Genomic DNA, 22,522 nt, shown 5'->3' with positions numbered 1-22,522 from the left:
GTCACAAATTCAAGGCCAGACTGGGCTGCATAGTGAGTTCAAATCCAGCCTGGACTGCCTAGCAAGACCCTGTCTCAAGCAAAATAAATAAAATAAAAGTAGAAAAATCCTTGATGACCTTGACAGCACGTCCCTGAACTCCAATACGATAAACACCATTTTAGATTTCTATGGAAAATGTTCTTGGTTGCAAATAGTCACTGTGTCAGGGCATCCTGGCTTCCCGTCACCCTGAAGTTGTCTTTGCATAGTAACCTTGAACCTGTGGCTCACGTGAGCCGGCATGGTGAGAACAACAGCGGCCCCGCGAGGTCCCAGCCCAGGGTGTGGGACAGTTGGCTGCCGCGGAAGAGTAGCGGAGGAGAAGGGGGAGGCTGAGGCCGGGGCTGCGTCCTGGGTGCATTAGGGGCCAGGCGAGGGGCATGGCACTTCTTCAGACAGCGGGCAACCTCCGAAGTCCCTGCTGGGTGTCGCTGTCTTCTCCAGGCAGGACACACAGTCCAGGGAGAATGGACCCACTGTGATCTTTCAATCCTGTCCTCTGAACCACGGCCACAGGGCTGTGTGCAAACCCAGAGGGGACCAGGTGGCCACTGGGACCAGCCTGGGCAGCTCCCCTTCCCTGCCTGGGACCCTCCTTCTTCTTCCTGGATCTCCCCGATCTGCTTGAAAACGGGTCTTTGGGAAACGTCAGCCGCCTGCAGCTGTCTAGACAGAGTTCACTCACGCTGCGCACAAGGACCTGGTGTGTGGAGCCCCTTGGTGCAGAGTGGAAGGAGGTGTCCCCAGGACCTTGTCACACAGGCAAGCGTGTGTGGTTCCGGGACTTGCTGGGGCCTGACTCCCTTTCGTGTGAATGAAATTCTCAAGGCTGGGCGTTAAAGAACAGAGGTGTGTGGCGCTCAATTCTGGGGACAGGGAAGGCTGAGCGCGTGGCGCTGTATCTGCTTAACACCTGGCGAGGGCCTCGTGCCCCGTCGGGACGTGTGGGCAGCCTATGACAAGAGGGCCGGGGTGCAGGCTCAGCGCTGTCCTCTTCCTCTTATAAAACCGTCATGGCCACCGAGGGGTCCCCGCCTTCTGCGTGTCGCCTAACCCTAATCTCCTCCAAAGCCCCGCCTCTGTATCCCATTAACGTATGAATGTGAGGATTAAGTTTCCAGCACACAGACTTCTGGGGGACGCTCTCAAACTGTGACAGCCAGTGATAACCAAGAGTGAGACAGGAAGTGCTGGCATCGCTGGGGGACCCCCCCTTCCTCTGGCTTCGGGAGAGTCCTGTGTGCTCCTTCAGTGAGGATTGAAGACCCCAGGCTCCTCTGATGGGGCGTGGGTGACAAAGGCTGGGGAGACTTTCCAGGAAGCTGCTTCCCCAGCCCATCCAGGAAACAGGCACGGAGCCACCTGCCCAAAGGGACAAGGACATCTCAGAGACCAGGTGTCCACTCTGCCCCAAGAGGTGACTGTTACCCCGGCCCCCAGGAGGTGAGAAGCAGGGTTTTTTCTTTCTTGCCAAAGCACAGCTGCCAAGAAGCCCCTGTTTTTTGTACCTGACTCCCCACCGGAGCAGCAGCTGGTCTGAGACGCCCCTGCCTGTCTGATGTCTTCGGCTTCACACCCCAGCGTCTCCCTCCCCCTCCTCCTTATGTAACCAGCACCTCCAGAGCAGAATGGATTTGTTGGCAGCAAAAACAAAAAACAGAAATCAAAAAACCTCACAAATTCCCTTGTTTGGATTCATTAGCAGCGCGATTTACAGCCTCCAGTCCCCCACCAGGAAGCCGAGTTGCTCTGCCCCGCTTGGTCTCCGCCAGTAACTCAGCTACGTACATCCCCCATGCCCGGACGTGCTGGGAGAAAGAAAGAAAGAAAGACGCTTGGTCTCCGCCAGTAACTCAGCTACGTACATCCCCCATGCCCGGACGTGCTGGCTCCAGCTGGTGCTTGGCCTCTGTCCTGAGCGGGAAGGCAGGAGCCTTCAACGTGGCCCTCGTGCTGGGCCTGGCCCTGAGAGGTCAGACCTGCTCCTCAGACCTTTGTCCCTGGCTTCCTGGCTGCCCAACCTGGCGAGCAGTCAGTGTCTCGGCCTCACTGATCTTGTCTGCCAGAGGGTTGAACCTGGACAGGATCCCATGGCTTCCTGACCCCGAGCCCGGTGTGGGAACGTGCCTGTCCCCTGCCCTCAGGAAGAACCTGCGGCTGAGGACGTGTGATGACTTAGCCTCTCCATCTCCTGTCCCCCAGTGAACCAAGGGCTGTGGACTTCCCTGAGCAGCTCCAGGCAGGGCCCCATTGGCCACAGACCCCCGAATGGGGTGGGCGGGGCTGGGGATGGTGACTGGGTGGTGGATGGCATTGAAACCACCTCTGTCCACTTGCTGCTTTGTTTTTTTTTTTAACTAATAGACTTTTGGGGGGAGGATGAGCATTTTAAGTTTACAGGATTACTGAGCAGGAAGCACAGGGCGCCCCCTGTGCCCTCCCAGCCCCTCCCGTCGCTGCTGTTGGCTGTGTCTCGTTTTCCTGTGCTAGGTTGCTGTAAGTGACGTCACTCTTCATTAAAGCCCTGCTGATATCAAGGCTCACTCTTGGTGCTGTGAAGTCTGTGGGTTTGGACAAAGGTGCGATGTCAGAGTCCCCCCTTGCAGTGACAGGCAGAGCGATGCCACCACCCTGCCCTCCTGCCCCCGGCTGCCTCGCCCTGGTCAGCATTGCACCGTCCCTACGCAGCGCTATCTGTGCCAGGATGCACCCTCCACGGTCCCGGGGTCTCCACGGGGTGTGGGTGGCCGGCCTCATCCCCCACATCTGACTGGTCTCCATGCCCCGGGCTGTCTACACCGTGGCCTGGGGACCCTGTGCCCCTGTGTACAGCGACCCCCGACCTCCAACCTGAAGGAGGCCGCGATGGGTTCTGGGGTTCCTGGGAAGTCCTTGGGGCAGCTGCTTACAGTGATGGCCATGACCACAGAGTGAAAGGTCCCCAAAGCAGCAGACTCACACACAGATGACAGCTGACAGAGAAGGGTGACTTGGAACCAGGGCTGGCCACAGAGCTGCCCACAGGACTCCAGCAAGAGGCTGTGCTCCGCTGTCATCCTGACTGATGTGTCTGTGTGCTCCGTGCCGCTGGCTTCTGTCTACGTCACCACGCTGCAAGGCGCAGCCACTGTTGTCTCACGTTGTGGAAACCTAAGTCCACATCAGCTAGAAAGAGGTCCAGCTGGAAATGTAAGACCAGGGCGCAATCCTTGCCGGGTCCCCGCTCCGCCGCATTGCTTTGAGCAACTCACCCGTAACACAAGGGACCAGGAGGAGATTCAGAGACTGTTTCCAATCGTGACGTTCGATGACCGTCTGATGCGCTGGGTGTAGAAATCAGAAGTGAGGGGGCCCGGGCCAGGCAGGGGCAGATGTGACAGACGCGGCTCCAAAGGGTCTGGGTGTAGTAGCTGTTCCCGTGGCTCTGCCTGCCACTCTGGGTGGGGAGGCAGCTTGCGGGCGCGGGGTTGGCAGGAGCCAAGCTGCCTGGGGGATCAGAGCAGCAGAGCCCAAGTCACAGTCAGGAGAGAAGCGAGGAAGGCAGAGGGAAGCAGAGGAGGAAGGAAAGTATGTGTCACCTCCATGGTAATTAAGGGCTGTGACTGGCGGCTTTTTCACTGTGTGCGTATTCCTAGGTACACAGTGCAAGCAGGGTCCCGAGAGCACCGGGAGAGGGGTGCGGATGGCATTCATCATCCTGCAGATCTCAGGGCGTCTCGGGCCAAGAGGTCTGCGGCTCTGTTCCCTGGAATCTACCTTTACGGTCCCAAAGCTCATCCAAGGCGAAATCTTTAGACTTTGTCGTGCACAACGCTGTAAGAAGTAGTGCATTTAGCTTGGTATGGTGGCGCATGCCTGAAATCCCAGCATTCTGGGAGGCTGAGGCAGGAGGATTGAAAGTTTGAGCCCTGCCTGGGCAACTTAGTGACATAGGAAGCACACATCCTCTGCACTGGGCCGGAGCAAGCCCCGCAGGAAGCTGCACAGATGCTTGTAGGTGGCCCGTGGGAGGCGGCTGTACAGATGACGCAGCTCAGACTGCACCTGTGTGTCCTGGGGCATCTGTGGCCACTCACCTCTCCCTCCTGACTGTGAGCCACTCAGACCCCTGCAGAGTGCACCCGAGCACCCCTCAGGGAACCCAGACGAGCAGAGAGAAGGCGAGGAGCTAGGTCAGCGTGAGTCGCTGGTCCTCAGTGTAGCAGAGCCTGAAGCCAACCCTGCCTGGAACAGTTGCCTGTAAGAGGCCACCTTGGGGCCTGGAAACACGGGTGGGAATGTCCCCAGCATCCCACAGCACGACCCACACAGGGTTGGTCAGAGGAGGCACCGCCCCTCAGCACAGCGTCCTCAGCCGTTGCACGAGGAGACCGTGGTCTCGGCAAGCTTTTGATCTGGAGCCGCACCCCGCAGCCCCTTTGGCCTGTCCCCCGCAAGTCATTAATCATCACACCTGTGCTTGGGAGAGGGGCGGCAGCTTGCTAGTGCCAGGGCGGCCCGTGTGCTTGGAGGCTCTTTACCCGACCAGAGGCCGGGGGCGAGCGTGAGAGACCGTCCTGGCTCTCCCGGGACATCTGGCCCCGTTGTCCTGGCCCGGGGTGTGAGGACACGCACTTGGGGGTCACTTACGTGTGTTCCATCCTGTCTGGTTGTCACAGCCCCCACTCCGTGCTGCAGGTTTGCAGACCGGAAATAGAGGCTCTGAGAGGCTAAAAAGCAGTGCTACGTATGTGTGAGATGCCGGCGGAGAGCTGGGACTCTCCCGGCCTCTGTGGCTTAGGGGCTCCGTAAGGTTAGGGTTTGGGGGAGGACTTTAGTGTCTGGTGTTGCTTGTGAGCTGGAGAAGCCTCTGGTGGCTCTGGGTTGGTGAGGAACTGGGGACACCAGTGCTGAAACAGGGGCCATGCTTAAAGCCCTGTGTGAATCAGTGCACCCGCTGGGGGTGGCCACGGGGATGAAAAATAGTTTTCTTTTTTCTTTTCTACATCACGAAGTCTCAGAGACTGCAGTCAGAAACCACGATGTTCTCTGTGGAAAATAAACCCTCCTGGAACTTCTCTGTGAGTCCAGTGCAGGCTGCCCCTCGTGTGGCCCGTCCCTCCCCCACCCCACTGCCTGGTCCCAGGGATTCGGGACTTGATCCTTGTTTTGCCGAGGGTGGTTATATAACATGACTGTTTGTCAAAGGCTCCCGCTGACCATGGCCCTGGCCACCTCCTGCCACCCGTCGGCACCGAGAACTGCCCACTTAGTGGATTTTGAGGGGTCGCACAAGGCTTTTGCTTCCCACTGAGGGGCTTACCAAGGCCATCGCCCTGAGAGGTGGACTGCAAGCCACAGACGGCTTAGGTTCAGCGCCATTAGGGCCCTCTGTGTCCATGGCCGAGGGGGACACGAGGTGGCTGCGGGGAGGTACAGGGAGGATCGCACTTTCTGGAATCCTGCTGAGAATCCGCTAGAACTCTTTAACATTTGTACCAATGTCCCAGGTCTGCAGAAGCTGCCCAAGGCGGAAAGGCAGGCTGCGGTTATCGGTACCCTGGAGGCTCCTCCATCCCAGGTTCACAGAAACACTGTCCCAAAGCCCGTGGCTTCCAGAGCCTACTCAGTGGGTTGAGCTGGGAGAGACTGTCCCTGTGACCAAGCTACAAGGTGAGAAGATGCTTCTGTCCTGACTCTCGCAGCTTTAAAATGCTCCCTACCCCTCACTCCTCCCAATGTTCCACTCATGCAGAAAACAGACTGTGAGCTAAGAACCATCCTCAAAAATTATCCGGCTAAACCCTGTCATTTGGCAGATAGGAAGCCGGCATTCAGACGAGCCCAGGACATTCCAGTAAACAACGGAGCGGGGCCTGACCTCCGCCTTCTGCTCAGTCTTCAAGAGCAGCCAGGTCCGTGGACACATGGGGGGTGCAGGGCGCACACGTGTGCCTAGGAGGGAGCCCGACTTGTGGATCCCAGCCCGGGGCAGCTCCGGGGGTGCCTGTGTTCCTGGGTCCGCTTAGCAGGATGGAGGATGAAAGTCTCGCTGGGTGTATCCTTTCCCGGTAGGAATCAAGCGGGAATTAAAACCCCGTGCATGCCTCGAGGTGTGGGCCACGGACCCCAACACTGGCAGCCGTTCTGTTTGTCCTGCATTTGCACTTTTGTCGGCCTCCCTCTGGGTTTCCAGCTGCAACAACAGCAAAGTTCCGTGAAATGAGCATCAGACAGAAAAAGACCAGTTGTATCCGTTCGCTGTGCCCTTACCAGGCACCCACCTCCCGGGTTAAACGCAAAACGGACCTGGTCCTCCAATTGTCTGGCTGCAAACATTGCCAGCTCCTTTGGGATGCATGGGGGAAGCAGTATTTAAAACTCCAAACTGTGCGAGGCAGTGCTAGAGTGAGAACTGGCTGTGTTTGGTGGTGGATCAGCGTCGCTGCAAAGAACAGAAAGACAAAGTGTCGTGAGCGGATCGGGAAGCACTGAGGTTGCAGAGCGTCTGGGACACTCGCTTGGTGTGGAAGAGCTTCAGGTCTTCCTGGTCTCTGCCCCCAAGTTGCTTTTCTGTCTCTGGAAGTGGCCCGCCCCAGGGAGGTGGCCGGCGTCAGGTACAGAGAGCTCCGAGCTGGCAGCGAGGGACCTGCTTGTACTGTCGGGGAGTCTGGCGTTGGCGCACGGCCCAAAGCCCTCCTCTGCCCTCAGTTTGTTCGTCTGCGGGCTGCGGTGGCACTGCTTCCTTTCTACTGATGTGGCCGCTGCAAGGGCTCAAAGGGCAACACCTGGGAGATTGGAGGACCACGTGGTGGGCTCAGACTGAGCGGGGCTGGGATGTCACTTTGGCTTTGCCGGGATTCCTAAGGACAGGCAGGCAGAGGGTTATGTGGGCTGCTTTTAAGGTCAGCTTCTGTCTCAGGAACGTCCTCAAAGCTGGGGCTGTTCTCGTTGGTCCTGGGGTCTCCCTGTTAGGTGGGTTTATCAGTCTACATCTTTTTTTTAATGAAAAGCATTTGTTAGAATTTAAGTAGCCCCCTGTCCTGTAGCTTCAAGCCCCCAGGACACAGCCCCTGACACACACACCCTTCATCCTCTCCTCAGCTCTTCTGCTGAAGAATTTGGCCTTCACGATGAAAGGCTGCTTTGGGAGCGTTCCTGTCCCAGGAACTGCGTCGTAGCCTGACCGCACCTCATCAGTGATGGGAGCTACTCCTGTCTTGCTTTCGGCAGCATTTACTCGTGTCCGCTCACTGATATTGTCCACAGTTTATCACGGTTGACAGCTGGGCAGAAGCACTGAATGCCTCCTACCGACCTTCCCAAAGTAACTGGGTGATACTTTTCCCAGCTGGTCCTGTTGGCGAGGAATGTCACCCGCGTCTCCCCGGCTTCCGGGGTGCTTCCATTGCTTGCCGATGCGGTGGTGGCCATGGCTCACATGGCCCCAAAGTTCCCAGGTCCTCCGCAGTCTGGGTAGCACATCGGCAGCCGAGACGAGAAAGCGCTATCAGTCCAAACCTTAAAAACTCACTTTCTCCAAAGACCCTGATGGTCACCCCAGAACTCGTGATCCAGCGCTGACATCTGTCGTGTGCAGCCTGCATCGTGAGTGCTAAGGCGGTCCCTGGCACACACCTCGTCTTCAGCAGCAGTGAGGGAAGCCGAAGGCTTGGACAGGAGTTTCGAATTCAGAAGCCAGTGAACAAAGCAAATTGCAGGAGCCAGGGCCTTCTTGACGGCTGGCTGCTCAGAGAAGCCAGGGCCGCTTATTCCAGAGCTACTGGCCCCATGGCCATAGTTACCAGGAGTGATTCTCCCACCTGGCTCTCAAGGTGTGCGGTGTGACTTGGTGAGCGCCAGGCAATAAGAGCCCACATTAGAGTCGTGGGACGTGGGGCAGGGCAGCCTTCCAGCAGAGTCGGCCCCCGTGCCATGAATGCCAAGGGTACCCCTGCCAGGCGGCTCCACCAGGCAGGCACACGCTGTCGGCACAGCCCCTAAGGAGCAGCGCCTGGGGTCGGCCTGACCCGCTACTCCCGGAGCTCACCGTGGGCGGCGTGGGACCTGCCTCAGCTCCCTCCCAGCAGGGACGCCTGCAGTGACAGCGCCCACAGCTTGGCTCTGTGCAGATGTCTGACAGCTGTGAGTCACCGCGGCCCTGTGCTAAAGCATCGTGCTTCCCAGGGCCGTCGTGTGAGAAACAGTGAGGGTGTGTGGACCGGCAGGCAAGCGTGGAAGTAAGCAGGTGCTAGAGGCCGTGATTACTGGAAACCAGAGAAGAACATGCTTGTTCACATCGGACCGTCCTGGTGCCCCTCGCTTCCTGGTGATCTGCAGCCCAGCCCCATACCAGCGGCTATGCAAGCGGGAGCTTGGCCTGGGACTGATCTTTCAGACACGGTTAGAACCTGCTGTCCGCCGGGCACAGTGTGATGCAGAGAGCAACAAGGTGAAAGGCTTTCCGCATGGCCTGGATGGGTTCAGTCTCCTCATGCTGCGGCAAGCAGAAACACAGAAGCAACACCCAGGGTTTGGAGGCAGATTTATTTATGCCCATGGGCACTGATCAGGGTCACTCCCCACAAGTTAGGCCCTGGTCTCTGGTGGTCTAGTGCTGATATGGATAAGCAAGCAGGAAGCACAGAAGCAGTATGGCTTGTCCACTGGGGATTAGTTCTTACACTCTGCATCATAGCCACCAGCTATGCATCAGTGACCAGCCGTTTCTAAGAAACAAAAGTAACAGGAACTATAACCGGAACTGTTCCCCGGGCAACTAACAAACTGAGGTGTACTGGCTGGGTGGGGGGCATCTTCTGCTACATTTGAGGAACAACCTGGCAGATGGAAACAGTACAGTGCCACAAGCCCTGTAATAAAGACTGGTCTAAAGTGCTGGGGACACAGAGGAGAGAGGAATTAATTCTGCCTGAAGGTGGGACCGACCAGAGATATTTGAACTGGGCTTTGCAGGACGTATAGCAGCTTGCTGCCTGAACCAGCATCTGGGAGATGGGGAGCAGGCATGGTAAGAGCCACACCCCTAAAAAAGGAAGCTAGTGTTCGACCGTGGCCCACAGGGGCCATTCGTGCTTTGCCATGGGCCAGGACCCTGCTGGGGCTGGGATGGGAGGCCACAGCTGTTCCCCAGAGCGAGGCCAGCTCACCGTGAGAGAAGGGGTGGTGTCTAAAGAGTGACCTCAGACTGAGGTGTCCAAGGAGTTGAGGTGGCATCCAGGCAGCCTGTCTACGGACACAGTGCCACGTTTGGGAAACCACAGATGTTTTCCATCACTGGAAGAAAGATGTACTGCGGAGCCCATCTGAGACAGGGTTTCGGAGGTTGGCCAGTCCACGGAGCCTGCAAAGGAGCCCACAGGAGCAGAGGAGAGCTCCTTTCTGTGTTGCCCTGGTGAATTCCCCAGGCAGAGGCTGGAGCAGAGCCTTTATTAATTAGTCAGTGCTTCCTCTGCAGCAGGACCCAAGCTCCCCAGGCAGCCCCAACACTCAGCCGGGGCTGAGAAACAAGGATATAAAGCACTCCAGCGGGGCCAAGCATGCGGGCCTGGAAGCCCCTTCCACCAAGCCAGACAGAGTTCCTGGACCCAGGGGAGGGGCTGACTCAAATTTCCAAGGGTCCTTTTCAAAGCAGAAGCTGGATTTCAAGCAGAGCAGGCTAAAAACTCTGGGGAAGGATTACTTGACCTGGGAGAGAAATGGGTGAGAGGAGGTGCCAGTCTGGACCCAAGAGCACCTCAGGTTAAGTACACAGAAAACAGTAAACCATCGCTGAAGGAGGAAGGAGGATGAATGGAAACGCATCTCACGCTCCCGGAAAGCGTCGTTAAGAGGTCTCACTGCTCAAAGCAATCTGTCTGCAGAGTACAATCCGTACTGGAATTCTAATGGAGGTGTTTCGGTTTTGTTTTTCTACAAATATAGGAAAATCTACCCTAAAATTCCTATGGAATTTCAAGGGACCCTGAGTAGCACCCCCCCAAAAAAATCTTGGAAAATAGGGGAAAAAAGAATAAAGTTGAAGGCCTCGCTCTTCCTGATCTCAAACTTATTAGAAAGCTACAAATAATTTTAAAAATAGGCTGTACTGGCATAAAAAAAAACAAAAACAAAAACAAAAACAACAACAACAAAAAACAACTGGGGGCTGGGGATTTAGCTCAGCAGCACAGCGCCTACCTGGCAAGCACGAGGTCGTGAGTTCGATTCCCGGTACTGGGGGGAAAAAAAAAAAAAACCAACTGGCAGAACTGAACAGAGAGCCCAGAAATAAACCATCACATTTACGGTCAAATGACTTTGACAAGGGTACAAGACCACCCAGCGGGTAGAGGCGGTCTCTGTAACAAAAGGTGCTGGAACGCTATATATCTACATGTGAAGGAATGAAGCTGCACCCTGACCTCACACCGTATACAAGAACCAACTCAAAATTCATCGGGCCAAGTGTATTAAAGAAACACAGGGAAAAGCTTGTGGCATTGGCTTTGGCAACGATGTCTGGGTTGCAAGACCATCTCCGCAAGCAACAAAAGGAAAAACGATGAATTTATGCAATCAAAGACTTCTCTGCAGCAGAAGACACAATCAGTGGAGTGAAAAGGTAACCCAGTGTTTGCCTCTCACCTGTCTGACAAGGGGTTAAGATCCAGCCTGTACGGAAGAATCCCTACAACTCAGCAAATAACCTGATTTAAAATGGGCAAAGGATTTGAACAGACATTTTTCCGAAGTAAGTGCCCGAAAAAAATGCTTCGCATCATTATTCATCAGGAAAATGCAAATGAATGTCATCATGAGGCACCGCCTCACACTCACCAAGGTGGCCGCGGGAACAACCCACAGAGGCAGCAAGTGTGGAGGAGGTGGGGGGCCCTGGACCCTTGTGGCCTGTGGGTGGCAGGGGACATGGCGGAGCTGCTGTGGAAGAGGTATAGTTCCTCAGGAAAATTTAAACTAGAATAACCCGATGTCCAGCAACTCCACTTCCGGGTACACACCCCAAGTAATTGGAGTAGACCTTCCGGTTGGCTAGGGCAGCTGTCCCGCAATGCGTGGTCCGGCGGCCTGCAGATCTATGGGCTACAAGCCTAAGCTCGGGGGTCGGCAGGGAGGGTTTCCCCTGAGCCTTCTCCTTGGCTCGCAGATGGTGCCGCCCCCATGTCCTCACACGGCTGCCCCGTGCCCCTCTGTGTCCTGAGCGCTCCTCAGCAAGTTAGAGTAGGACTCACCCCTGTGACCTCATCAAAGACCCAGTCTCAATATGCATTCACTGCGGAGGCCCTGGCAAGCATGAGATTCTGAGTTCCACACAGCCCAGTCCACAGAGAAGAAGCAGAGGGTGCTGGCCGGGCTGGGACTCGGTGCTGCTGGGGGCAGAGTGTCAGCTGGGGAAGACGGAGAGGTCGGGCAGTGGCCGTGGTGGCTGAGGCGGCCACGGAACTGTACACGCGACGGTGTTTGGGGCCGGGGTGAGGCGCAGAGGCAGAGCACTGGCCTCGTGTGCGCGGAGGCGGGCAGTGCCAGGTGGTGAGCTGTTGTGTGCATTACCCTACAATGAAAATGTTGAAATAAGTAAAAAAGAAAGGTGAGGAGGGGCTCGCCACGGCGGGAGCAGCGGCCCGGGGGCCAGGATGGCGCCTCGCTGTAGACAGGACGAGTGTGCGATGCGCTGTCCCTCCCAGCCCGCCTCGGCAGCTGTCCCATCCGCCTGGACCACTGTGCCACTCAGGTCTCCTGACTGCTCTGATGCCGACCTCCCAGGAGACACGGCGCCTTCTTGGGCCTCTCCTGAGATAAAGTTCTGTGCGTCAGCCACTGCCTGGGTTTTGAATTCAGGAGTTCAGGAGTTTGAATTCTCATCCCCAGCCCGGACCTCCACGCCCCAGCTACCGCCTCGTCCCCTTCCTGTCCTTTCCGTCCCAGCCTCTCTCCCTCCCCTCCCTCGGGCAGCAGGCGGTGGTGGCCACGGTGCTCTGGGGGGACGCGGGGAGGTGGCCCGCACCTTCGAAGGGACGGCTGACGTTAGTCACTGCTCCTGTGCCGTGCGCCGTCCGCAGCCCTCCTGCTCCACCGGCCCTTAGAGGGGGGTGGGGAGGAACGGGTGAACCCCCTCGGGGTCCCCGTGCCCTGGGGCCCCCGTCGCTCACCAGAGCCTCTCTCTCCTCCAGGACCTGAGTTCCTTTGCCATGCCGCTCCTCGATGGAGACCTGGACAGCGAGAAGCACCCCTCCCGTAAGGTAGGTCAGGTCCTTTCCCGAAGCTGCGCGGGCACACCGGGGGCGGCCGAGGCAGGCAGAGCCCGGGACACCACCCCCGTGTTCCCGCTGTGCCCAGCAGTGCCAGCTCCCCACTTTCTAGCTGCTCTCCTCCCCGCTGTTTCTCTTCCTGCGGCTGGGGAGGGCAGGGGCTTCGGCGTGCAGGGCAGGGGCGGCCACAGCGGCTGGGGGTCAAGCAGCCTGCCCGCTTTCTCCTGCAACCAGGAAGTGGAGGTGGGGCAGAGGGCCGGGCAGGAAGTCCTCCCTGGGCATCCTGCTACCCACGGAGCCTGCAGCAGGTATCCGCAGGGAGGGCTGGCAACCCCTTTGTGCTGTGGGAGCACACGGGCTGGGTGGGGAGGACTCCCATTGCTGGAAAAGACCTGTGAATTACATACAATGCACCCCGTTCCAAAGGAGCAGCCCTGGAGGGGGACCACGGTCAGATCCCGCTGACACCCAGCTCCTTGTGCGGATGTCACCATGGGGCTGCTGCCGGGCTCCCGAGGCAGAGAGGAGGGAGGGAGGGGTGTGCCCAAGCCATTGCTGTCCCCAAGGAAGGGGACGGCGGGGATCCAGAGGAGTGAGGCAGAGGCGCTGTGGCCATGTCCACCCTCAGGAACCTTCTGGGTTTCTGACATAGCCCACCAGAGGACCTCCAGTCACTTCTGCCTGGACCAGGATGGATGGGAGTGGAGTTGCAGCTCTGAGCCCAAGGTCAAAGGCAGACAGGATCCTAGTTCCTACTTTTGCTTAAATTAACTTAAATCCAACAGCACATCTCCAGCCCAGCAGGTTGAGGAGAAACGTTAATTGCCACATTCCTGAGGCTCCTTCTGGGCTTGTGCAATGGTCCTGGGGTCCTGCCCCCCACACATGCACGTTTAGATGGGAAAACGACTTGAGAATGACAGAAACTCTTTCCCTTGGCCATGGGCTGCGTCATAGCTGAGCCAGGCCTGCGCTGGACTGGACACACGGATCCTAAACCTCCAGCAGAGGGCACAGGCCAGTCAGGGAAGAGCTCCCCGACCCTTCCGGCTTCTGTCTGCGTCTCTGTGCCTGCGCTCAAGATCCTTGTACACAGCCGAGTAGCGCTCCACATAAAGAAGGGCAAACGCCAGTCGTTTCCAGGAAAGTGGGTGCGTAATGTTGAGCCCACAATGTGACTGAAATAAGTCAGACACAGGAGTTTCAGTGTCCCCTGGCTTCTCGCCTCTATGACAAATGCAGGGTATAAATAAAGTGCAAAATAGACCAGGTGTGGTGGCGCACGCCTGTAATCCTGGTACTCAGGAGGCTGAGGCAGGAGAATTGCTGTGAGTTCGAGGCCAGCCTGTGCTACATGGTGAGTTCAAGGTCAGCCTGAACTGCATAGCGAGACCCTGTCTCAAAAAACCAATAAATAAATACACTGCAAAATGAAAGACAGATAGTAAGAAACAGGGAGCTAGATCTTTTGCAAATGGGGAGGGGATCGAGAGGTGGAGGGAAACGGAGGAAGGGGAGGGAAGGAGATGACAAAAGCGTGAAGCTGTGCTATGCACGGGGACCAAGCCCCCGCGAGGAATGTAACTATTCGATACGGCAAACATGGTGTGAAAAAAGCAAACCGTTTTAAAAAGATCCCCATCCTTTAGGGAGCCGAGCCTCTGTGGCGGTGCAGCTGAACTCCCTCGCTGGCTGCCTCGCTGAGCCCCTGAGCCACCCCTCTGGCCGTGCTGTCTGAGCCCCCAGCTGCTCCTGGGCACCCAGGCTCGGCGTGCAGTGACTGCGCTGCAGCTGCCGTAGGCGTCCGACTGCGCAGTGCCGCAGGCAGCTTGGGGCCACGGCACGGAGGAAGGTCCCTTCCGCAGCTGGCGCTTCAGCGGCCTTCAGCACAGCGCCGCCCCTGCTCAGCTGCCCGGCCAGGGACGCGTGGACAGTCCCGGCGCCGGCCCAGCGAGGGGCCGCGGGTGTTCTTCCCTCTGTCCGGGGGCCATCAGCACTCTCCTGCGTGTCGTTCCTGGCCGTGAGCCCCGTGTGGCCTTGGATGAGGCGCTGCGTTCTCAGAACCTGTCCACCTCGGCCAGCCGGGACTGGTGACTGTGCTCACCTTTTGCAGCAGCAACCAGACGAAATCACGGTGGAATCACCACGGGAGGTGCCGGCCCTGGTCCGAGGGGCAGGCGTGGGTGCGCAGGCGTGACGCCGGCACACCCAGGTGCCATGCGGAAGTGCACCCATAGCTCGCCCTCCTGACTCGGGAGCCGCCCTGGGACGGCGCTGGGGCCCCGCACACCAGGCGTCCCGCCCCTCTCTGGCCCCTCTTAGCTTTTCTGTTTATCCTGAGTCCCACAGGCAGGCGGCGAGCGGCTGAGCTGAGAACGCTGCAGTCAGGATCTCGGGGAGGGGGTCCGGGTTCTCGGTGTCCTGAGCAAAGCCCTGAGCCAGACACCCAGAAGGAGCAGCAGGAGTGAGATTTATTAAAAAGGAGTCATGAGAGTACGCCCAAGAAGTGAAGTCCTTGCCACAGCAGAAAGAGAGGGGCAGGGGCTGGGTCTCCTGAGGTCCTGGGACGGTGGGGAGATGGATAGCTGGGGACGGATCGGAGTTGTGGCCCGCCCGGCAGGACAGGACCGGGAGGTGTTCACGCTGCGAGGTTTTCAGAGGAAGCGTCATGCCGCCCAAAGCCCACTGTGGGGGTCAAACCGCAGTGCAGCTGGGGTTGGGTGCAGGCCAGGCTCCTGTACTCGAAGATCCATGGATGCCTGGGGGGTTTGGGGGGCACGGTGACCTTCATCTACTGGTTAACGGACGGGCAAACCTTTATCTTCTGGCATTTTGAGATACTTGTCTTTGTCTGCCTGGTTTCTTGGTTCTTTTTTTGTTTTGTTTTTGCCTTTTTGAGACAAGGTCTCACTATGCAGTTCAGGCTGACCTTGAGCTCACTTTATAGCCCAGGCTGGTGTCAAACTCTCAACGATCCTCCTGCCTCAGCCTCCCCGGTGCTGGGATTACAGGGGTGCGCCACCATGCCCGGCTGGTTTCCTGATTCTTGCCCCACAGCTTTTCTCTTATTTACTTCTCCTTTTCTGTCTCTTGCCGCACTCAGGTTAAATGATCAGAAAAAGAAAAGCTGGAACTGTGTACTAATGCCCCAGCTTAGCATTGTGGGTCCCGGTACCGCATTACTCCTCTGTCTCAGAGCAGCCGGGAGGGCTGGTGCTGAGCCAGCCCTGCACCTCGCGCGGCCACGCTGGTTCTTTAGGGTCGGGAAGGAAACCACAAGGGAGGTTGGTGGTCCCTGAAGGGGTCACCCTGCCTAGTCCTGGCGGAACCCAGCAAGCCCGGGGCTTGGGGCGCCCTCTAGCGGTGGGAGAGGCCAGGTAAGGGCGTCGCGCGAGGCCTGGACCTCGCAAGCCGGGACCTCCGGCCACCTTTGCCGCATGGTTCTGGGCCCTGCAGTGCGGCGTTCCGAGTTTCCCTCTGGCCCTGTAGTGCCATGTGGGTCATTACTTCCCTTTCCCTCTGCACAACTGGGGAGTCCCTGACGCCCTGTCGTCTCCGGGACTGCAAGTTCACCGGGTAACAGGGCGGACGCGGATGAACACACACTGCCCGACAACTGCAAGTCACACCCGGAGCCCGCGTTCGTCCGCGAGCTCTCGGTTGGCACTGTAACAGGCCGAGGGCGCACTGTCCTCTCCACAGAGGAGGGAACTGAGGCAGCAAGCCGAAGGAACACATCCAGATCCCACAACAAGGGCCGGGCTGGCCCCGGACGACCTCCTGAGCCCACCCTGCAGGGATGTTCAGCAGTCCTCACAGGCTGCCAGCTGTGTGCCCCAGCTTAGCATTGTGGGTCTGGTAATCTTTAATCCCATAACTAAAGTGTGAAACCATCGATGGAGCGAGTCTGTAAGGTCTGGGGCCTGCCGGCTTTCCTCCTGCACCCGGCAGCTTGGGGCTGGGGCTGGGGCTCAGGGGTGCAGCGCTTGCCTAGCATGCAGGAAGCCCTGGGTTCCATCCCTAGCCAGGAGAAAGAAAAATATCCTCTGCTAGTAGCAGGGCCCTCAGGATAGAGCCCCAGGCCCACTCCGATCTGGATCCGAGGGCTTTGTGCTTCCTCCTGGGGGCTGGCCTGCAGTCAGACGTGAAGGTCAAAAGAGCTTCAGAGTCCCTGGAGGGGGCCGCGTCAGTCCGTGCCTGCCTCCCGCGCTTCCTCCCTTCCTCTCCCGCACTTCCTGGAAGCCCTTCCTGAGAGCCGCGCAGGTTGGTCCGGGGCTCTGGGGGCAGACTGTCCTCGGGCAGATGCCAACCTTGACCCCCGGTGCCCCCTCTGTACAAGGGCTCAGGGCCGTTTCTCAGCAGCTCAATGACAGACTACGATGTCGTGATGCCGCGTCCAGGCCAGGCAGAAGTCGGAGTCCCGGGAGCGCCGCGACCTCGTCCTTTTGTTTTTCTGCAGGTGGACAGCCCCCTCGGCTCGGGCAGCCCCTCCAGAGGGCTGTTCTCCAGAGGCCCCCCGGCCCGGCCGTCCAGCCCCGTGTCTGCTCCCGTGCGACCCAAGACCAGCCCGGGCTCCCCCAAAACCGTGTTCCCATTCTCCTACCAGGAGTCCCCGCCCCGCTCGCCACGCCGTATGAGCTTCAGTGGGATCTTCCGGTCCTCGTCCAAAGAGTCTTCACCCAACTCCAACCCGTCTACCTCACCCGGGGGCATCAGGTTCTTCTCCCGCGCCAGAAAAAGTAAGACACTGATGCTATGGTTTCAGGTGGGTGCCAGGCTTTTGGGGACCTTCGCTAGAGCCACTTGGCCAGGTGGGGCCGCAGGCACCTGCTGGGCGGCTGTCGGGCGGCTGGCGGTGACTTGGTTCTCATTGTGTGCGTGTATCTGCCACCCCCGAGCAAGTCCCTCTCCAGAGCAGCAGTTCCCACCTGTCCCTCTGGGTCCCGCCTGTGTGACGAGCCCTATGGGTTCACTGGAAATATCCAGGGCTCACAGTCTGACTTTCAGGACACATATTTGCTTCCTGCCATGTCTTCACACCAGTGCAGGCCTGGCTTCCTACAACCCCCACCCCCATCCTTGTGGCTTGGAATTTGGGGGGTTTGGTTTGCTTTCGGCAGGTCTTGACTTCTCTTTTGGGGTCTCCGGGCAGCAGGGACTGGATGGTGGGACAGATCTGCTGCGGAAACGGAAGGAGGTGTGTACCCTTGAGAGACAGGCCCTTGGCTTGTTGAGCGTTTGTGATGTGGAGATAAAAGCGTTCTCCCCTGGGCACCGTTGATCATGCTGTGAAAGGCACAGGCCAGCTGACGTGGGTGGAGCTCGTTTCTTCCTTTCCTGTGTCTCCTCTTCCTCGTTCTTTCTGCTGACTTGCAGCATTTACATTAGGGAAGACCGCGGAGGCAAAATGAACTTGCCCTTGAGATCGGAGGTCTGGGTGACCTCTCCCTCCAGGACCTGCGTGTGGGGTGGCCTGGGATCTTCCAGGCTGGCTGCAGCAGGGAGGACTTCCATTCTTTCCAAGCTATAAGGAAGGGGAGGAGAGCGTTCCTCCTCTTCTCTTTACGTTATCTAGTCCCTCTCACACCATCTCCCCTGCACGACAGCACTCCTGCCTCCTCATGAGCCCAGCTGTAAAGACCAAAGGCCTGGGGCTGAGGGATGGATTGCTAGTGTGGCAGAGGGACCCCGGAGCGGATGTGACCAGGGACATTGATGGGAGGGCCATCTACAGGCCCGGTAGGGAGCAGAAAGCTGCAGCGCTGAAGCTGTGATGCTCTGGAGCATCCCCGAGTCCCTGGCCAGCATCCCAGGATGCTCGGATACAATTGTCCTTGGTTTCCATGGAGACGGTCCCAGGACCTGCTGCAGAGAGCAGAATCTGAGAGTGCTCCCGCCCCGTGAGTGAGCTAGTGTAGACTTGCAGGTAACCTCCACCCTCTTCTTGGTAAACCATCTCCAGTTTGCCCCAAGCAGCGCCTCAAACATGGTCTTCGTGGTGCGTTGTTTAGGGAATAACGACAAGGAAGAAAAGAGCCGTGCGTGCTCAGTACAGACACAGTGTAGAACCAGGGCCTGGACCTCTGGCTGGCCGAATCCACGGACCCCGCAGGCGCCGAGGGCCGGTTGTTGCGTCGCCAGGGGGCAGCAGATCAGGCCCGCGTGGGGGCAGGAGGGGCCGCTTCCTGCCGCGGGTGCCGTGCCCGTGTCAGCTCTGCAGAGCTGGGCTGGACGCCCTCCCCAGGTCTGCCGTCACAAAGCGTCTCAAGAAGAAGAAGGTGTAGCTGTGCCGAGGAGGTATAGCGGCCCAGTCCGGGCAGAAGTGCGCGGCACAGGCTCGGGCGGGGCCACACCCACTGACGGTGCGAGGGGCGGACTGGCAGTGCTTCTCTCTCTTCTTCTGAGGAGATTGTGTGGGACGAAGGGCCTGCCCTCCTCCAGTCCGTTAAATATATCCGAAATGGCCGTTTCCAGAAGCAGCCCTATCGCAAGGCTCTGGGGAGGGCGCACCCTTCAGGGAGTACCATCCACCTGGCAACAGCGCGTGTGGGCAAGGCAGATCCACAGTTAAGGGAGTGGAGGGTTGTGTTGGGGACCCTGGGGAGATGAGCAGGGTATGGGGTTTCCTTGGACCTGGCTGAGGGACTGGGCGGAGTCGGAGAGGGTCGGGCTCTCACCGAGGTGGCTCCCAAGTGTGACATGGGGCACTGTCGCCACGCAGGACTTGGCTTGATACCCTATTGAAAGCCGGCCATGGCCCCTTCTTCAGGGGGAGCTGCACTGCCCAGGAACACTCCCCAGGACCCCAGCAGCGGTCCATCATGCTCGGCTTCTTTAGAGAAACTCCCTGGGGTGATATTCAGACCAGAGCAAGCCTAGCCCCGCTGGCAGCTGTTCATTTTCTTGTCCTGGAAGCATGGAGCCCAGCTTTCAGCCTGACCAGCCCTGTCACTAACAAGTGCCAGGGCCCAGCTCTGCACGCAGGTGGGATGCGTGGTACCAGCACTCTGAGTCCTCCCCTGGGCGGGTCACCCTACACTCCTTCCATTTGGCTTTACATTTGTGGTTGGTGTGGTACTGGCTTGGAGGGTAGATGTGGTAGTTAAGCTTGATGGTATCAACTTCATCGGCTTGGGAGCTGCGCCGGGGATTGGTAGAGCACACTTCTGGGTGTGTCTGTGTGGGTCGTGGAGGTGTCCCTGGGGTCTTTATCTGGACGCTGACTCCTTTCTCCCTGGTACCGTCCCCTTCTCTGCTTCCTGGCTGGCATGAACTCAGCACCTTTGGTCCACCCTGCCTTTCCACCATGATGTTTCCCACCTGGACTCAGCCGACCATGGACCCAATCCCCTGAAACCATAAGCCACATTAAACCTGTCCTCTTTTAAGTTGGGGGTGTTCCATACTATGTTCCGACCATGGGAAAACTAAAGTTTGAAAATCTATTCTTGGATCAAAGTACCAGACAACATGCTGTTCCCTACTGTCTGAGAACCAATTTCACAAAACCAAGCATGAGTGATGCCATCGGCTGGGATGGAGGGTCTTTACACGTACCAGTGTCACGATACCTACTGTGTGGACCTCAGGGATGTCGTGAAGATACTGTTCCTCACCAAGGCTCCTGGGCGGGATTTCCTGTCTGGCCCTAATACCAGGAATAGCTGTTCTGCTCATCAGCTGGCCTGTTTTTAGTGGACACTAACCGCGTAACAGCCCAGTTTTCCTGTCTGTACTGCCTGCTAGAAGTCTTTGACCCAAATTTCTGCAAAAGGCTCTCAGGATCCGTCACGCTTCACCTCTGAATCTAATTATGCTCCCCACATTTCTTCTTGACCCCACTGCTTTTTGAACAAAAAGGACATGTATTGGAAGGATTCTGGGGGTATTTGTGGATTTAAAAAAAAGAGCTGAAAACTCAGGACTCAGGAAGGGAAGGCACCCATTGGCTCTTGGGCTCTAGCAGCAGGAATTTGTGGATTTTTCCACTCAACCCAGAAAGTTCTTGGTCTCTGTGCCTCTCTGCATGCTATTCTAAATTCCTCATTACAGGGTGTCTGACTAGCCCCGTGGGAGTCTCTGAACCATGCAGGGTGGGTGACTGGGGAAGGCGCAGGGTCTGGGACCAGATACAGAGTGACCAAGAGCCTGGCAAGCAGGGTGGAAGGTCCAAGGTGAGAGGGCAGCTGGCCGTAGGCGTCTCCTCTGCTGTCTGGTACATGCCCACACGCAATCTTCCTGTGTTCCCAAGGGTGCCCTCATCAGGCCTGCTCTGGTTACCCAAGACGCGGGTGTATGTGTGCACCACTTCCCCAGTGGGGGCCCTGGTGTCATGCCCAGCTGCTGCAGTCGGAGGCTGTGACTGCATTTGAGTCTGCTGAGTTCTCAATCTCCCGTTTCTCCTCAAGTTCTGTCTGCGTCTTGTCTTCCTAGCCTGCCTCTCAGGCTCTGGACACATAGAACCTAACGTTTAGCAGGTCCACCGTGGATGGTGACATGAAACAGCGACATCCTCACCTGTTATTAGGGGAAGCAAAAGGGAAGGTGGGAATTACAACGCTGTCATTTTGGAAGGGGGGCTGGAAAGGGGAAAGGAGGTAACCTGACCTTCAGATGCTCTGAGAGCAAGAAAGGGAATCCCGATGGGGACCACGGATCTACCTTCTCCATCTGGTCCGGTCTGAGCTGGCTCTCCAGCTGCCTTCTGCCTTTGCACATCTGTGTCCTGCTTGGAGCTGATGGGGGGAGGGCAGCCAGCTCCCCCATCTCTACTTCCTGGTCGACCTCAGCTTCTGCATCCCCCACTTTCCGGGGAGGCCCCTCCTGGTCTCCAGCTGCATGGGAACACAGCCACACCCGTCCCTGCTGGGAGGGGCCTTTCCACTAGGACTGTGGAATTGCCCAGTTGCCGCAGTGACTGTGGGGCCCGTGAGTCTGAAAGGTTTGTCTGAGCGACCTTGCGGTAGTACCTGGGGAATTGCAGAGTGGCCATGTGGCCACAGACGTTTCCGAAACAGTGACTGTGTCTTCCAAAGAGTTCCCAGCTTGGCTTAGGGTGATCTTGCCTAGACCTCATCTCTTTGGAGATGAGGAAAGGAAAGTACACATGAACATGGTCAGAAAATTAAGGATTTTCACAAAGCAAAACTACTCTTGCACAGTCAGTAGGCACCGCCTCAACAACGGTTTTGTTCCCCGTTGTTAAACTTTGCTCCCTGGTCGGTGAGGACGATTATAAATGCCACTGTGTGTCCTAAGTGTGCTGTGTGTGCTGCAACTCTTTCAGTCTTCAGAAACTCTATGAAGTGGGTCGTTGCAGCCTTAACCAAGGTAGAAACTGACATGTAGCGACTTTAAGTTGTTGCCCAAGGGCCACACAGCTACTAAGTAGGACAGCCGGGATTTGAACTTAGCTGGTCTAACTCTCAATCCACTTTTAACCCAGATGCTAAGACTCTGCTTTCGGGGACTTACGATGTTTCAACTTTATGGGATGTGAAAGTGATATACAGTCAGTAGAAGCCAGACCTCAAATTCTGCAGGAAAAAAAATTTTTTGGCAGAAGTACAAAGGGCTTTATTTGAAGGTCCTCACGATTACATCCGGGAGACACGGGTTCACATAGCTCTGAATCCGTGTCCGGCCTGTGTGGCTGGTGGAAGGCAGGGAATACACAGGAGAGAATCGCCCGCGGCACACCCCGAGCGCATGCCTTGCTGTAAAGGCCCGCACACCCCGGCACAGCGGGAGGCCCCTCCGCCTCCTCGGAGCTGGCCTGGAACAAGGCCTTTCCCTTCCCACCAAAAGTAAGCGGCTCCTTTGCTTTGGTCGGTGCGGAGCACATTTTGCGTTTCACCTTTTCTTGGCCCGGCGATGTGTGGTCCGGTCCTTCCTGGGGCTGCTGGGCACTCAGCGGCCGCAAGCCACCTTGCCCTTGGTTACAGAGGGAACAAGCGAGGGTCTGCCCTGTGCAGCAGGCGGGCGCTCTAAACGCACTGACGGTAGCCGCGGCCCGCAGTAGACTTGCTGCTGCGCGGCCCGTTTAGATACGGCGTGTGTGTGGTTCGCACCTCTGTCCTTCTGCAGCCCAACGGACGCTCTTTGTGGGGAGGGGCCCCGTCTCCGTCAGGACGTGGCCTCAGCGCACTGTAAAGCACTCAGCAAGTCCTTTAAAATCGCTTCACTGACTCAGTAATCCATGGCTCCACCTGCTTTTCAATGTGTGTAAAAAT

General features: G+C 57.6%; 1 protein-coding gene and 1 pseudogene across 1 annotated transcript in view; one reads left to right on the top strand and one right to left on the bottom strand.

The window, feature by feature from the left end:
• Prkag2 (protein kinase, AMP-activated, gamma 2 non-catalytic subunit) overlaps positions 1-22,522 on the top strand; it is a gene marked incomplete in the record, with an annotated part of 196,287 nt that overhangs the window by 17,290 nt on the left and 156,475 nt on the right. Inside the window, 2 exon segments of the mRNA XM_013504627.1 lie at positions 12,213-12,281; positions 16,750-17,029. Coding sequence (XP_013360081.1) covers positions 12,213-12,281; positions 16,750-17,029 — 349 coding nt within the window.
• On the bottom strand, positions 6,953-7,628 carry LOC102003773 (annotated as a pseudogene).

This window comes from Chinchilla lanigera, unplaced genomic scaffold (genome assembly GCF_000276665.1).
Source record: "Chinchilla lanigera isolate Chin_1 unplaced genomic scaffold, ChiLan1.0 scaffold00090, whole genome shotgun sequence".
In the NCBI taxonomy this organism is placed as follows: domain Eukaryota; kingdom Metazoa; phylum Chordata; class Mammalia; order Rodentia; family Chinchillidae; genus Chinchilla; species Chinchilla lanigera.
The sequence above is the reverse complement of the archived record's forward strand: the minus strand, read 5'-3'. Positions and strand labels throughout refer to the sequence as shown.